Genomic DNA, 15,824 nt, shown 5'->3' on the forward strand with positions numbered 1-15,824 from the left:
ACTGATAAATTGAGAAAAGGAATATAAACATGTTACAATTCTAGGGAAAAAGCACTGAAAGGGTTGGAAACATTTGCCTCTCAGGAGCAGGACTGGAAGGGAAAGAAAGGGTCAGGCAGGGAATTACTACCATTCATTACCTCAGAGAGAGGTTAGGAAACCGGAAGTCATGCACTGTCTTACTTCCCAGAGACTATCCCTTTTGTAATATGTGCCTTAAAAATTATGTGCACTAACTATTCTGATACAAATAAAATTAATTTCTAAATAATGTCAGTGTTTATTGTTATATCAATAAAATATTTCATGTTTCCAAAAGAATGTTTTTTTTTTTAAGATTTTATTTATTTATTTATTTATTTTTTTTTAAAAGATTTTATTTATTTATTTATTTGACAGAGAGAGAGATCACAAGTAGACGGAGAGGCAGGCAGAGAGAGAGAGAGAGGGAAGCAGGCTTCTTGCTGAGCAGAGAGCCCGATGTGGGACTCGATCCCAGGACCCTGAGATCATGACCTGAGCCGAAGGCAGCGGCTTAACCCACTGAGCCACCCAGGCGCCCATGATTTTATTTATTTATTTGACAGAGATCACAAGTAGGCAGAGAGGTGGGCAGAGAGATAGGGGGAAGCAGGCTCCCCGCGGAGCAGAGAGCCCGATATGGGGCTCGATCCCAGGACCCTGAGACCATGACCTGAGCCGAAGGCAGAGGCTTAACCCACTGAGCCACCCAGGTGCCCCTCCAAAAGAATGTTTGATATGACTCGTGACCAACTAAGTTAATCTGTTTTAAAAATTATATTAAGTAGGGCGCCTGGGTGGCTCAGTGGGTTAAAGCCTCTGCCTTCAGCTCAGGTCATGATCTCAGGGTCCTGGGATCGAGTCCCACATCAGGATCTCTGCTCAGCAGGGAGCCTGCTTCCTCCTCTCTCTGCCTTCCTCTCTGCCTACTTCTGATCTGTCTCTGTCAAAGAAATAAATTAAAAAAAAAAAATCTAAAAAATTATATTAAGTAAATGTTTTCTAAAGTTGGGTACCAAGAAAGATCAATTCACAGGCAGCATAATTCAACGTCACAGTAAAAGTTCAGCATGAGAAACTGAGCTGTAGTCATTACCTATGGGAGTGTTAATAAGATGGCTCCTTTCAGGCCTGTGATAACTGTGGCTTGATCCTTAAAAGGGATTTTCACATTTTGTCAATTCCTTACTTTATATTCCTTTACTCTGATTTACATTTCCTTTTGTTTATACTCACTACAGATGTTTTAGAGCTCACAGTTTATCTTTCATGCCTTTTACATCAAATATTCCTATTTTGATACTGAATTTTAACCCCCAACCCCTAGTAATTCTGATCTAACTGTAGTTTACCAGACATCATGTTTTGCTGAGCCTAAATTTCAGTAGCTGTCCTCATGTATTTTGAATCCTAACTCATTTCTGTTAAATTTCTGGTTTAGATCTAGTCCACACAGAGGGGCAGCTGCAAAATGAAGAAATTATGGTAAGCCAACATACTTTGTAGAGATAAACATCTTTAGTCAGCGCAATGTGTTTATGTTTTAAATCTATCTCCTCAGTCATAAAGTTAATAATTTGTATTATTGTGATGTATTATAGGTTCTGTACATAATAACCCATGGAGAAGGTCATTCTCAATGATACTACAGCTTAAATAAAGCTGCATCAACTAGGCCTTTATCTGTCATAGACTAACAGCAAGGGTAAAACAATTCACTTACTTGTTTTTATTTTGTTCGTTTTTTTAGAAGTGTTTACTAGCTGTGCTTTCATTCATTTGATTCTGTAGGCCTTTTAGAATAGGAATCAAAAAAGGTTGAGACGCCAAAATCGGATGTTAATTTGAGCATGAAAGGACAAGGGAGATTCACAGAAGGGGAACTGGAGCATAGGATCAGCAACAAATAAGCCAAAGAGAGATGAGGTGGAAAGAGAACCAGCATTTTTCCAAAACATTCCATTGGGCTTTGCTTGTCAAGTGGAATGAATGCCTGTTGATGAGGAAGCTGCTGCCTCATCAGGGGTTCCTCTGTTCCTGCTAGTTAATCAGGCCCTGGTTTTAGACAAACACAAAAAAGTGAAACAACTGAATGTGTGGGCTTTTTTTTTTTTTTTTAGGTGGTAGTGTTTGTTTAAGGTTTCTGTAAATGAGGCTTAAAGAGGAACCTTGTCCATTAAGTTTCCTTCTTCACAACTTAACCAGGCGCTGCTATGAAATCTGTGCTTCAAAAGATTCTGTAGGAAGTTTTTGAATGCTATTAATTATCTTCTTCGCCACCCAAATGTGCCCAGCGACTGGAGAGGCCAGTGGGGCCAGAAAATGATTAATTAGGCTGAATTTTATCTGCCTGTTTTTCTCCATGTTTATTAATGGGTTATGATTAGTAAGCCTCTGCTAAGTATTTTGTTTTAGGACTCACTGTGAATCAACAACATTATAGAACATTATAGAACATTTGGAAAACAGTAAGGGGGAGTGGGCAGCTGGAAGTCACCCATGATTTTATTACCCTGCCACAAGAGCTTTTATTACACTTATTTTCTTCTTCTTGTCAGTATGCATCACATAGTTTAATAGTAAAAAGTGAAGAATTTTGTATCTTTGTATCTTTGTATCTTTTTAAATTATAAGTTCATAATTATAATTTTAAAATGAAATGTGTGAAAATAGACAAATGTTCACTAATTTCACTTTTCCTCCCTCTGTCATTATAAGTAAAACTACAGGGGACATCTTACGCATGTTCTCACTACCATGATCTTCACCTTTTAAATTATTCTCTATGATTAAATTTCAAGGAATAAAATTACTGGGTCCATCAGGGTAGACATATTTATAGCTGCTTATATATATTGCCAAATTGCTTTCCAGAGAAATTATACAAATGTAAAAGTATAATAATGTTTCAGAGTAGTATAGTTAGAGGAATCATCAAACAAAGGAAGTCTCCTAACATGAAAAATACTTTAGAAAGACACTTTTAAAAAATTAATCAGAAATGTAAAGTTGCGATTTTTAGTTCCACCCATTATTTTTCATCAAACCAATGCTGATATTTGCCTGATGATACATCAGACCAGCGGTACTGTTATATGCAGGTGTCTTCTCTTCTGAATATTATATCTTATATATTATATATTTAGGATATCATTTTTGCATCACACCCTTTCTTCTGCTAACTGCTGTTTAAACAAGCTAACTAGAATTGCTAAATGCTTCCATACTGATTTTTCCTTTGCAGACACGAGATGGCCACGCCACTTATTTGAGATTCATGATTATATCAGCCTTTGATCATTTTGCATCTGTGCATAGTGTTTCTGCAGAGGGACTAGCAGTCTCAGATCTTTCTTAGTAATTATAACCAAATACTCTTGCATGATTTTTTTAACAATATATTTATTTAAACATGAAGTTGTCATTGATATGCTTTCATTAAAGGGATTTGTATCAATCTGTTTCAGTTTTTTTTTTTCTCTTCAACATTTTCTGTGAAGGAATTTGGTTCATTAGTGAGGAGTGATGGCCACCATATGGGCTGTAAGAAAGCTCTCATACAGCCTAATAAAGGAAATGACTATATATGAAAACTTAACTGATAAATGCATTGTGTCCTCCCAGCATCTCACAAGGTGCTCTTCAGATGTCAGTGCATTTATTTTTTTCAGGTTCAGTGCATTAACTTTTTATTTATTGATTGATTGATGAAGAGGGCTAAGTGAGCAACATAGACAGTAAATGTATGTGTTCAGAAAAGAGAAAGGATTTATAGGAAGGTTTCATGGAGGCCATGGAACTTGAACTGGGCTTTGTCCAAAAAAATTTATTTTTTTCTTTTAATTTAATTTTTGCCTTGATTTGAAAATCTCAGAGAAGAATTAGGAAAAAAAAACATAATCTGACTTTCCACATCCAACCATTGTTAACATTAATTGTTTTTTTTTATATATGTTGGGGAGGTAAAGAACAGGATAGGACAGATTAGGCGAAAATAAAGCTTTTCTGAATATACTTTATATACCTTAACTTTTAGAAACACAAATAACTAATATAACCAAAAATTAAAACAAAAAAGAAAGTCCAGAATATTGAAAACAAACAGAAATGCATGAACCTAACTTTATCACAAGTTGATAAGCACACAAGAAACAGTGGCATTAAACGTGGTATTTCATCTATGTGGTTCATATTAGTTTCTTAGGGCTGCCATAATGTACTACAAACCTGGTGGCTTCAAACAATAGAAATTTATTGTCTCACGGTTTCAGAGTCTAGAACTCAGAAATCAAGGTATTGACAGGGTTTGTTCCTACTGGAGGTTCTCAGGAAGAATCTGTTCAATGGCTTTCTCTCAGCTTCTGGAGTTGCTGGCAGTCCTTGGCATTCCTGGGCTTGTGGCCCTGTAGCTCCAGGGTCTGCCTCTATCATCACATGGCATTCTCTGTGTGTGTCTTCACATCATCTTCCCTCTGTGCATATCTGTTTCTATCTATCTTCTCCTCTCATGAGGACATCAGTCATATTGAATTAGGGCCCACCCTACTCCAGTATGGTCTCATCATAACTAGTTCCATCTGTAACAATCATATTTTCAGGTAAGGTCACATTCACAGGTACCAAGGATGAAGACTTCAACATGTCTTTTTGGAGACATAGTTCAACCCATAAAATAATCTTAGTGAAAGTGTGTGATAGTTTAGTTCGTGATAGTTAATTTTCTGTGTTACATCAACTGGGCCACAGTGCCCAGGAGTTTGTTCAAACATTCTGAATGTTTATGTATGGGGTATTCTGGGGATAAGATTAACATTTAAATGGGTGGACTTTTTAAAAAATGAACATATAATGTATTATTTGCCCAGGGGTACAGGTCTGTGAATCATCAGGCTTGCACATTTCACAGCACTCACCATAGCACACACCCTCCCCAATGTCCATATAAATGGATGGACTTCGAGTAAAGCAGATTGCCCTCCATTCCATCAGGTGAAGACCTTAATAGAACAAAGATTGGCCTTTCCTGGACAAGAAGGAATTCTGTCAGTAGACAGCGCTCAGACTTGCACAACAGCTCTCCAGCCTGTCAGCCAACCCTACAGATTTTGCACTTGCCAGACTTCATACTCCTTTGAGCCAGTTTCTCACAGTCAGTCTCTCTCCCTCTCTGCCTCCCTCTCATTGTCTTCGTATATGCATATATATGATGGGAGGCCATGGAGGCAGCGGCTATTGCTGCTACAGTCCACTGAAGTTAAACATTCTATGCTCCTGTTGTGATGCCCTATGAAGCACACGGGCCAGCCTCTGAAGTCCTTCTGCCAGAATTACTGAGCCCGAGTTGCATCAAGTTCTAGAGTTAACTTCCATTTTTCAGGAAATACAAGGGACGGAAAAACAAGTAAAATGACACCACAGGGCAGCAAATAGACTAGTAGCCATTTTGTAACTCACCAAAATGGCCAGATCTGTGCCTTTCCTGCACATGGTGAGATAGATTTCCTGGCCTTCTTTGGGTAGGGCCATATGACCAACTGTGGGCAATGAGATGAGGGGAAAGGGGTAGCTGGGTCTACATGAGAGCCTTCAAAGCTCTTTTCTTTCTCTGTCACGATGACCAGCAATGATGTTCTGCACGGTAGCCGCCTTACCCGTCTGGGTTTGGAGACAAACCTGATAATAGCAGGGAGCAGACCCCGCTCAATGTGAGATGGACAGACAGAAGGAAAAACAACAGCAATGTTTTAAGCCAGTGAAATTTGGGCTATAACTTGGCCTATCCCGACTGATTCACAGACAAATCTAGACTGTGGCTTACCCTACAGAACAAGTGACCTGGTTTCCTCAACAAGTCAGTGGCGTGAAAAATGGCAATTAATTAAGGAAGGGGCCCACTCTAGATTCAAAAAGACTTTAAGGACCCCAATAGCCACATGCCATGTGTGGATGTTATTTGGATGCTGATTTGAGCAAAACAACTGAAAATAAGACATTTTAAAGATATTTGGGGAAATATGCTTATGGATTGGGTGTTACTGTTCATTTTGCTAGCTGTGTTACTGGCCTTAAGCTTAGCTAAGAAAATGCTCATATTTTTCAGAGATGCATATCGAAGTATATAGGGGTAAAATGTCCTCATATTTGGGATTTGCTTTAAAATAAGCAGATATTTTAAGGGAAAAGGTATTGGTTGAAACAAGTATGGCAATAAATGGTTAGATCTGGTTGGTGGGTCTACGGGACTTCACTGCACCCACCTCTGTGTATGCTTGACATTCTTCATAATAGAAAAATAAAAATCAATAATGCTACTGAGGGTATCTTTGTGCGTAAATCTTTGCCTGCCCCTCAGAGATGTCCTTAGAGGAGACTCCCAGAGGGGAGTTGGTCAAAGTCAGGAACAGTTTTAAGGTTCTTAATACTTCCTGATAAACCACTTACCAAGATTTGTTGCACAAATTTACTCTTAGAACGGTAAGGTTTTAGATAAACAGAGGAGAGTAAGAAAGGTATTTCAAGAGCAATGTTGGCGTGACCGAAGACATGAAGAGGAGGACTCTCTCATCAAACACATTTGGGGAGTGATGAGTATTTAAGTCAGACAAGGGCAAAGAATAAGACTAAAACCATACATTACAGCCAGATCACAGAGAGCTTTTAAGCTTTCAAATATTTTCCCTTAACATTGGAGCCATTTAAGGCTTTTGAGAAGGAAGGTGACTTAGAGCAATTGTGTTCATGTTCAATAAAATGAAATGCTAAGGATTTTCTTTTGGCCAACTTCCTAAACTGAAATGTCAATGATTCTTTGTGTAAGAAACAGTGTTAAGGCTCGCAGATTGCTGGAAGGATCTCCAGGGGCTGTCTGATTGATCTCTTTGGCTCAGGCCTAGTAAATTATCTCTTGAGTCTTTTTTCTCTGTGTCTGTCTCCTGTGGATGCAGAGAACAAGTCATCAGTGTAGTGCTTATAATACCATTTATGATATTTAAAAACAGCATTCTTTAACCTTCATTTTCCTGGACTTTAAAAAAAATTTATTTCACCTTCTAAAAACCTCACCAAGTTTCAAGCAATAGGTACCATAATATGTGGCTTTATCTTTTTTCTTTTTTTCTTCACTGCTGAACCCCATCATCTTTTTAAAGTCTCATCTGTCCCCAGTCAGCTTCCTGATAAATCCAAATCCCTCATTTGGATTTATCTCCACCTACCCACTGACTCCTGACTCCCATTGGGCTGTGTGTGCTCTGTGATTGAGACTTCTGAGTTTGCCTCCTCTGCCTGGCGGGCTCTTTTCCTTACCTATCTGTACAGCTAGCTTCCTTGGGTACTTCAGATCCTTAACAAAGTCTCAGTGAGGCCTTCTCTGGCCTCGGGTATCTAAAATTACAGTGTCTCATCACCCTGGCCGTTCTCCACCCACACACACCATTGCAACATAAACATTCAATCTTCCTTCCTGGGTTGTTTTTCTCCTTTGTTCTGGGACTGGCCACCCTAGTTCCTGTGCTGCAGGGCTTCTGGTACCTTACTCCTCTTTTCTCACTACCACTAAAATCCAGCTGAGATTTTTTTTCCCTTTAATCATATCCCAGGCGTGCTGTGAGAGATGAGGTCAGTGCAGTCTCCTTTGAAGTGTGAGTATCTTGGGTAGGGGCTCAATTGATTGAATCACCTTCAGCTCCCACAACCTTTTAGAGATGGCCCTACTTATTACTAACACATTTTTGTTCTTCTTTATCATGTATTTTGTGTTTATTGTCTCTTTCCCTCACTAAAAGGTAAATTCCCAAAGGGCAGGCAATTGTTTGTTGCTTTTGCTTCTGACTGTAACCTCAGGCCTTACAACAGGTGCCTGGCGCATAGTAGATTTTCAGTTAAAATGTGTTGACGCATTATTCTCTCTTTATACTATTTATCCTTGAGGAGTTTTTACTAAAGCTTGCTAATAAAATATACATTTTTGGATCATTTACTGTGGGCCAGTGCCTACCACGGTGCCTTGTATCAAGTTTTTACTTTTTTGTTTTTTGGGGTTTTTTTTAAGATTTTATTTATTTGAGAGAGAGAGCACAAGTTGGGGGTGTAGGGGCAGAGGGAGAGGGAGAAGTAGGGAGCCTGATAGGACCCTGAAATCCTGACCTGAGCTGGAGGCAGATGCTTAACTGACTGAGCCACTCAGGTGCCCGAAGTTATTACTTTTTTGAAAAAGTAAAAATCTAATGACATTTTAACCATGTACTCAAACAGGGCAAAGAAATATTACACAAATGAAAATTCTTACATCTCTCACAGAGATTTACACAGACTTCTTATTTTTATTTTTAAAAGATTTTATTTATTTATTTGACAGAGAGAGCGTGTACAATCAGGGGGAGCTGGAGAGGGAGAAGCAGGCTCCCCGCTGAGCAGGGAGCCTGATGTGGGGCTGCATCCCAGGACCTCGGAACCATGACCTGAGCCGAAGGCAGATGCTTGACTGACTGAGCCACCCAGGGGTCCCTGTACAGACTTTTAAAAAAACATTGCTGTTAGGAACCCTGTCTCAGGAATGCCACTCTGTGGGGGGCATCCTTTGGGGACTTCACCTTCTAGGTGATGCTCCAACAGACTTTTGTAGCTGTAGCAAGCCTTCTAAAAAATCACATGTGGTAGTATGCAGTTTTAAGCATACACATAGCTTTGGACACAAATTCTATTTCTAAGAATATATTCTAATGCAATAATTAGATAAATGACAAATGAACAAAGATTGATAGCAATGCTTCTTCAGGGCAGGAAGCTGGAAATGACTGTATTTGTACATTAGAAAGCATATATATAGACATCAAATATTGTACTTTATCAAGAGATATTAATCATATATAAATATAGGATGGATACTTCTGGTTAAAGATGGTAGAGTAAAGGGATTTTTACTCCATCCCCTTTCTCAAGACTCACTACTCACAACAAAAGAATTATAAAAAGAAAGAAAAAAGAATTTCATCTGTAACGAGAAAGGATTTTCACTAAGTCCTATGACATCAGGATTTTGGTGAAAAGGAAGCTGAGAACTGCTATGCTCTCCCAAAACTAGAGACTTTCTTGAATGTGTCACAGATATGAAGGCCACTTAAACAATTTTTTTTTATTAGACTGAAGCTTTCTCAGCCTGCAGGTAGCTTCAGAGGAGGGGGAATGGCCCCAGAGGTTACTAACTCAGAATGGCAGGGGAGATGGAGCTGAAGGAGAGACAGGAAGACACAGTAAAAGGGACTGCTGGAGGAAGCCTGCTGGAGGGCGTCTTAGCTCGGCCTGCTGTAACAATAACACAGGCTGGGGTGCCTCAACAGCAGACATTTATTTTCTCACAGTTCTGGAGACTGAAAGGCCAAGACCAGGGTGCCAGTGTGGTTGGTTTCCTGTGAGACCTCTCTTCTTAGGTTGGAGATGAGCACCATCTCCCTATGTGTTCACATGACCTCGTCTTTGTACAGAGTGGGGCAGAGAGCTCTCTGAGGTCCCTTTTTTCTTTTTTAAAAGATTTTATTAGACAGAGTGTGAGCAGGGTCGGGGGAACAGAGGAGAGGGAGAAGGACAAGCAGACTTCCTGCTGAACAGGGACCTTGACCCAGGGCTTGATCCCAGGACCCTAAGATCATGACCTGAGCCAAAATCAGACACTTAACTAACTGAGCCACTCAGGCACCCCTCTATGGTGTCTTTACTTAAATGGACACTGATCCTCTAGTATCAGTGGCCTAGCCTGACCTCATCTAACCTTAATCACTACCTCCAGGCCCTCTCTCCAAACACAGTCACATTGGGGGTTAGAGCTTCTGCACGGCAGGTGGTAAGAAGGCAATCGAAGCAGAGAGCATGTGACTGAAGGAGATTTCTAGCAGCCCCATTGCAAAGGAGGTAATAAACTTAATACGAAGGTATTTAAGACAGCTAATCTAAATGAAAGTTGCAGATTGCCCCAGCTGACTCCTCCTCATCCTTCTACACTCTGTTCCCAGCAAAAAATAAGCCCTGTTAAAGAGTGATCAGAGGGGCGCCTGGGTGGCTCAGTGGCTTAAGCCTCTGCCTTCGGCCCGGGTCATGATCTCAGGGTCCTGGGATCGAGCCCCGAATCGGGTTTTCTGCTCAGCAGGGAGCCTGCTTCCCCCCCTCTCTCTGCCTGCCTCCCTGCCTACTTGTGATCTCTCTCTCTCTCAAATAAATAAATTAAAAAAAAAAAAAAAAAAAGAGTGATCAGAAAAGACCCAGAAAGGGACTGCTTTAGGTCAGTTTCTCCAGAAACAGCCTGAAGTAGGGACTCGTGTAGGAGTGCTTTATTGACTAAGTGCTCTTGGGAAGCAGGATGAGGCAAGGGGAAAAAGTTAACCAAAGATATGGCTTCGGGGGCACCTGGGTGGTTTAGTCAGTTGAGCGTCCAACTCCTGGTTTCTCTTCAGGTTGTGATCTCAGGGTTGTGGGATGGAGCCCCACGTTGGGCTCCACGCTCAGCAGGAAGTCCGCTTGAAGATTCTCTCCCTCTGGCCGTCCCCACTAAAATAAATAAATAAATCTTTAAAAAAGAAAAAAAGAAGAAAAAGATACGGCTTCAGCTGGAGCCCCAGCCTGATCCCATAAGGAGCTCTGGATCATGAATGGCCCCTGAGCGGTAGGTTTACTCTCACCTAGAGGCAAGGGACCAGGACTTTGTTGGACAAATGCATCCATCATCGGTCATCCCCAGGGGAACATAATCTCTCAGGAATTTCTGGGTGGCAGAGCGGCCGTTGAGGAAACTTGTCAGGAAAAACGGCATCTGTGAGCCATGAGCCTCGAACACTCAGAGCAGCTGTGGCAGATGGGTGCACTGGCTTGGTGAGAGAGGTCCGGGTGGGTCCCCAGCAACAATCCACTTGGAGCTGTACTTCTTGGAGTAGGGTCCCTGCAACAGCGGCCGCAGCCTCTCCCCTGAGAACTTGTTAGAAATGCAGATCTCCTATCCCAACTGCAGATCTGTTGAATCAGAAATGCTGGGCTTGGGGCGCCTGGGTAGCTCAGTGGGTTAAAGCCTCTGCCTTCGGCTCAGGTCATGATCCCAGGGTCCTGGGATCGAGCCTCGCATCGGGCTCTCCGCTCAGCAGGGAGCCTGCTTCCCCCTCTCTCTCTGCCTGCCTCTCTGACCACTTGTGATCTCTGCCTGTCAAATAAATAAATAAAATATTTTAAAAAAAGAAAGAAATGCTGGGCTTAGGACCTGTGAATCTGTATTTTTTTAAAAGATTTTATTTATTTATTTGACAGACAGAGATCGCAAGTAGGCAGAGAGGCAGGCAGAGAGAGAGGGGGAAGCAGGCTCCCTGCTGAGCAGAAAGCCCGATGCGGGACTCGATCCCAGGACCCTGGGATCATGACCTGAGCTGAAGGCAGAGGCTTTACCCCTCTGAGCCACCCAGGTGCCCCCGTGAATCTGTATTTTAACAAGCCCTCCGGGTGATTTTGATCGTGCCAAAGTTTGGGAGCCGCCGTACTGTAGGGAACTGTAACCAGAGACTGAAAGAAATGGAGGGAGGAATAAAAAAACAACAGAAAAATGAGGCGGATACACAACATATGTTGCAAGAGAAGTGAAAGAAGACAATCGCGACTCATGGTTATCTCTTAAAAAGAGCTCAGAGAAGAGATACAAGGATTTAAAGAAAAAATTATAAGGCACAGAAGATGAACAGTGAGCTGCCAGCGCTAAGAAAAGAAACGGAAGCAAGAAAGCAAACCGTTTCAGAGCTAAAGCCATGTAAGCAGCAAAGAGATAATGATGGTAATTGTAGCAGTCAGCGTTCAATTAGGAAAACTACATTGGCTCCAGATCTCTATTTAAAGCAGAGAGGGAACTAATGAAGAGGGTTTGTTACAAAATGTTGAAGAGGCTGGGAAAACAAATAGGAGAGGGGATGTGACCCTGAGTTGGCACCCATGAGCCACACTCCTGTTGACCAGTGGAGGCAACGTCACTGTCTCTGAGCAAAAGCCTCCCGTTGCCTTGGCTGGTGACAGCAGCACAGCCACGGGACCTGGTGCCCAGCAATCTCTCCAGCCAGCAGTGGAAAAAAAAATGGCTTCTTACTTCTGCCCACCTTCTAAGTTCCCACCAGTGCTTTCCAGTGGCAAAACCTAATCAGAATGTGGCCTCCAGGCTTCTGGCTCTCTGAGATCCAGAGGGGAGTGTGGGCAAATGGGAACAGGCGAGAGCTGAGAAACTGGCACAGTATTAAACCCAGTTTAAGAAGAATCGGGTCAGAGGAGAGATCTTGAGAAAAACTACAAAATGAAATAGACAAGAACGGATTTTAAAAATAGTTACAGAGGTATGCCTGGCTGGCTCAGTCAGTTAAGCTTCTGCCTTCAGCTTAGGACATGATTTCAGGGTCCTGGGATCAAGTCCCATATTGGGCTCTCTGCTCAGCGGGGAGTCTGCTTCTCCCTCTCCCTCTGCACCTAACCCTGCTAATGTTCTCTCTCTCTCTCAAATAAATAAAGTCTTTAAAAAAAATTTTTTTTAAAGATTTTATTTATTTATTTGACAGAGAGAGATCACAAGTAGACGGAGAGGCAGGCAGAGAGAGAGAGGGAAGCAGGCTTCCTGCTGAGCAGAGAGCTCGATGTGGGACTCGATCCCAGGACCCTGAGATCATGACCTGAGCCGAAGGCAGCGGCTTAACCCACTGAGCCACCCAGGCGCCCTTTAAAATTTTTTTTTAAAAATAAAAAAAAATAGTTGTAGAGAAGATAACAGCTATGAAGAACAGGGTATACAAGACACCCAAAATTCTACTTCCTGAGTTAGAGAGTAGGACGAAATACAAGGGAAAGATGATCAAGGCAACTGAAGAGAATGTTCCTGAAATTTAAGAGAAGAAGAAGAATTAAATCTTAGACCAGAAGAGGATACTGTATTTGCCTTAGTTGTTCAGGCCACTGTAACAAAAATGCCACAGATTGGTGGCCTATAGACAGTAGAAACATTTCTTAGGGTTCTGGATCCTGAAAGCTGAGATCAGGGTGTCACCAAGGTCGGGTGAGGGCTGTCTTCTGGGGCAGCAGACTGCTTGTATCCTCCCCCAGGGGAAGGGGGCAAGCTAGCTCTCTCAGGCCTCTTTTATAACAGCATTAATCTCATTCCCAACTGGTCCCTCATTGAACATTCCTCCCAGTCCTACCCTAACACTATCATGCTGGGCTTTACGATTCAGGATATGAATCTGGGGGGACACAAATCTTCAGAATATAGCAGTATTACAGAAATTTTGATATAGGAACAATCGACACTGGGACTAGGTCTTGGTGAAGTCATTGAATCTCAGATTTGAAGAAAGAATCTGACAGGTCTCCAGGTCTCCAAAAGCAAAACAAGCGCTGGGAGCAATCACTCGGGCTGGCCTCACTCTCCTCCTCTCATGACTACTAGACCGCAGGGGATCAGTGTCTGCGAATCTCTGAGCTAAAGAGGCTGAGATACAAGAGTCTGAATTCCAGCCAGGGATCCTGCGGGCTCCAGATGACAGGCTGGCAGGGGCAAGCGTGTCAGATGTCCCGGAGTATAGCATCCATGTGCCCTTCCATTTTTTTTTTTTTAATGTATTTTTGAGAGAGAGACAGAGAGCTGGGGGAGGGGCAGGGAGAGGGAGAGGAGGAGAGAGAATCTCAAGCAGACTCCCCATTGAGTGTGGAGCCCAACATAGGGCTCGAACGCAAGACCCTGAGATCACGTCCTGTCCCTGGATACTTAACCCACTGCACCACCCAGGTGCCACCGTGTTCCCTTCTTGAAAAAACTACTTGAGACTTTCAGTGATGTCATCTATATGGCAGAACAGGTATCCTGAATCCTTCTTCAGCGGACATCTACGCATGCCTTAGAAAATGTGTTAACACACCTGCTGAATGTCATGGCAGAACTTACTCGAAATAAAGTCATCCGTGGCCGGTTTAGCAGAATGAGAGTCCAAACATGTGCCGTGCACAGTTCTTTGCCACCTCTGCCATGCGGAGTTACCCCACAAGTGTCCCTTTCCCTTCCCGTGCTCTGCAGGTTCCCATGGCAGGTTGTGGGAGGTCTGGCCCCAGCCTAAATGCTACCACCTCCTCCAGACTTTCCCAGTCCCACCCAGCCCCACACAATTGCCCTCCCATCTGTACTCCCTGAGCAGTGAGTCTTCATCTCAGCTCTCCCCCATCATCCTCGCTTTGAATTACAGTCATCACCACGAATGCCTAGTCCCCCGTGAGGTTAAGCGGGACCTTGTCCTCCTGGACATTGCTCAGCACCCAGTAAAGAATCGGTGCCCAATGACAGTCTGAAGCATTAAACCGAAGAGAATTGACTTGGAACGCTTGGGGTCTACTTCACCATTCTGAAAACTCAGCTCTAGCTACTGTTCACTGAAAACTGTGAGCTTTCTCTGCATTTATAGGCATGAATCGGGGGACCATCTGAGGAGTGATTCAGAGGAGCACAGGCTTATCCGCTGTCTCCTTTTATGGAAACGGGGCTTAGGAAGGACAGGGCTCGGCTGGGCTCCAGCCCCACTGCCCAGCTCCTCGCTCTCCGTGTACCCACCTAAACTCATGCATGCATTGCTTTGGCAGGATGAAGAATTTTTTTTTTTAATATTTTATTTATTTATTTGACAGAGATCACAAGTAGGCAGAGAGGCAAGCAGAGAGAGAGAGGGAAGCAGGCTTCCTGCTGAGCAGACAGCCTGATGCAGGGCTCCATCCCAGGACTCTGGGATCATGACCCGAGCTGAAGGCAGAGGCTTTAACCCACTGAGCCACGCAGGTGCCCCCAGGATGAAGAATTTTGATTCACTGTCCCTACTGTCCTACCTTCCTACCATTTCCCACTGCCTAAAAAGGGGGCCCAAGGAGGCAGTTGTGGAACGACTTAAAATAATAATAGCCTGTCCGTGGCATTTTCTCCAAGGCAGGCACAGTTCTGAGTGTTTTACTTACAAATCCTCTAGGCAGAAGGCATTACTAGTAACTCATTTTATAGTTCAAGATACCAAGGCAGCTTAGCCAAAGTCCCACAGCTAGCTGAAGTTAGAGATGGGCTTTGAATCTTGGCTTGTTACTTACTAGATCTAAGCCCTTCCACAAATTCCTCAACTCTGAGCCTTGATTTCCCATCTTTAAAATGGGGGTAATAATCTCCTCTTTGAAATATACAAAGACTAGAGGACTTAACATATCTGAACATGGGTGCCTGGTAGATGATTAATGATAAGTTTTTTTAAAAGAATAAAATAGGGGCACCTGGGTGGCCCAGTGGGTTGGGCCTCTGCCTTTGGCTCGGGTCATGATCTCGGGGTCCTGGGATCGAGCCCCACATCAGGCTCCCTGCTCGGCGGGGAGCCTGCTTCTCCCCCTCTCTCTGCCTGCTTCTCTGCCTGCTTGTGATCTCTGTCAAATAAATGAATAAAATCTTAAAAATAAAACAGCAGCGTTAATAGTGTTCACATTGTAGCAACAATGGCCAAGCCAAGGAGAATGTGTTTTCTTGATAGAAAAATGTCTCCCAAGTCCATTCTTTTATGTCGTGTTGTGAAGGTAGTTTGAGTCCAGTGTGACACATTCTTTAGCAGGAGTTCACAAGACAAAGGGACATTTAATATGTAACCCACGGAGAAGGAATGTTCTTCCCACCAAATGAGGCGCTTCCAAGCATATGGTATTTTTGCTGATCAGATTACACTGGGCTATAATGCAAGATAAAACAGGCTGACACAAACTGGAAAAGAAAATGTAAGAATCACACCAAA

At 42.7% G+C, this 15,824-nt stretch overlaps 1 protein-coding gene across 10 annotated transcripts in view; it reads left to right on the forward strand.

Moving 5' to 3' along the window:
- Window positions 1-3,478, forward strand: part of IFT25 (intraflagellar transport 25) — a 34,841-nt gene extending 31,363 nt beyond the window's left edge. For 9 of the 10 annotated variants that reach the window (XM_047726270.1, XM_047726267.1, XM_047726271.1 and 6 more), the window contains 2 exons: window positions 1,463-1,506; window positions 3,266-3,478. In XM_047726270.1, the coding sequence (XP_047582226.1) occupies window positions 1,463-1,506; window positions 3,266-3,379 (158 nt within the window). In that variant the 3' untranslated portion in view covers window positions 3,380-3,478. The remainder of the gene's footprint in view (window positions 1-1,462; window positions 1,507-3,265) is intronic. The other variant, XM_047726272.1, reaches the window with a different exon arrangement.
- Window positions 3,479-15,824: the final 12,346 nt, after the last annotated feature.

The sequence above is a fragment of the Lutra lutra genome, chromosome 4 (genome assembly GCF_902655055.1).
Source record: "Lutra lutra chromosome 4, mLutLut1.2, whole genome shotgun sequence".
Taxonomy (NCBI): Eukaryota; Metazoa; Chordata; class Mammalia; order Carnivora; family Mustelidae; genus Lutra; species Lutra lutra.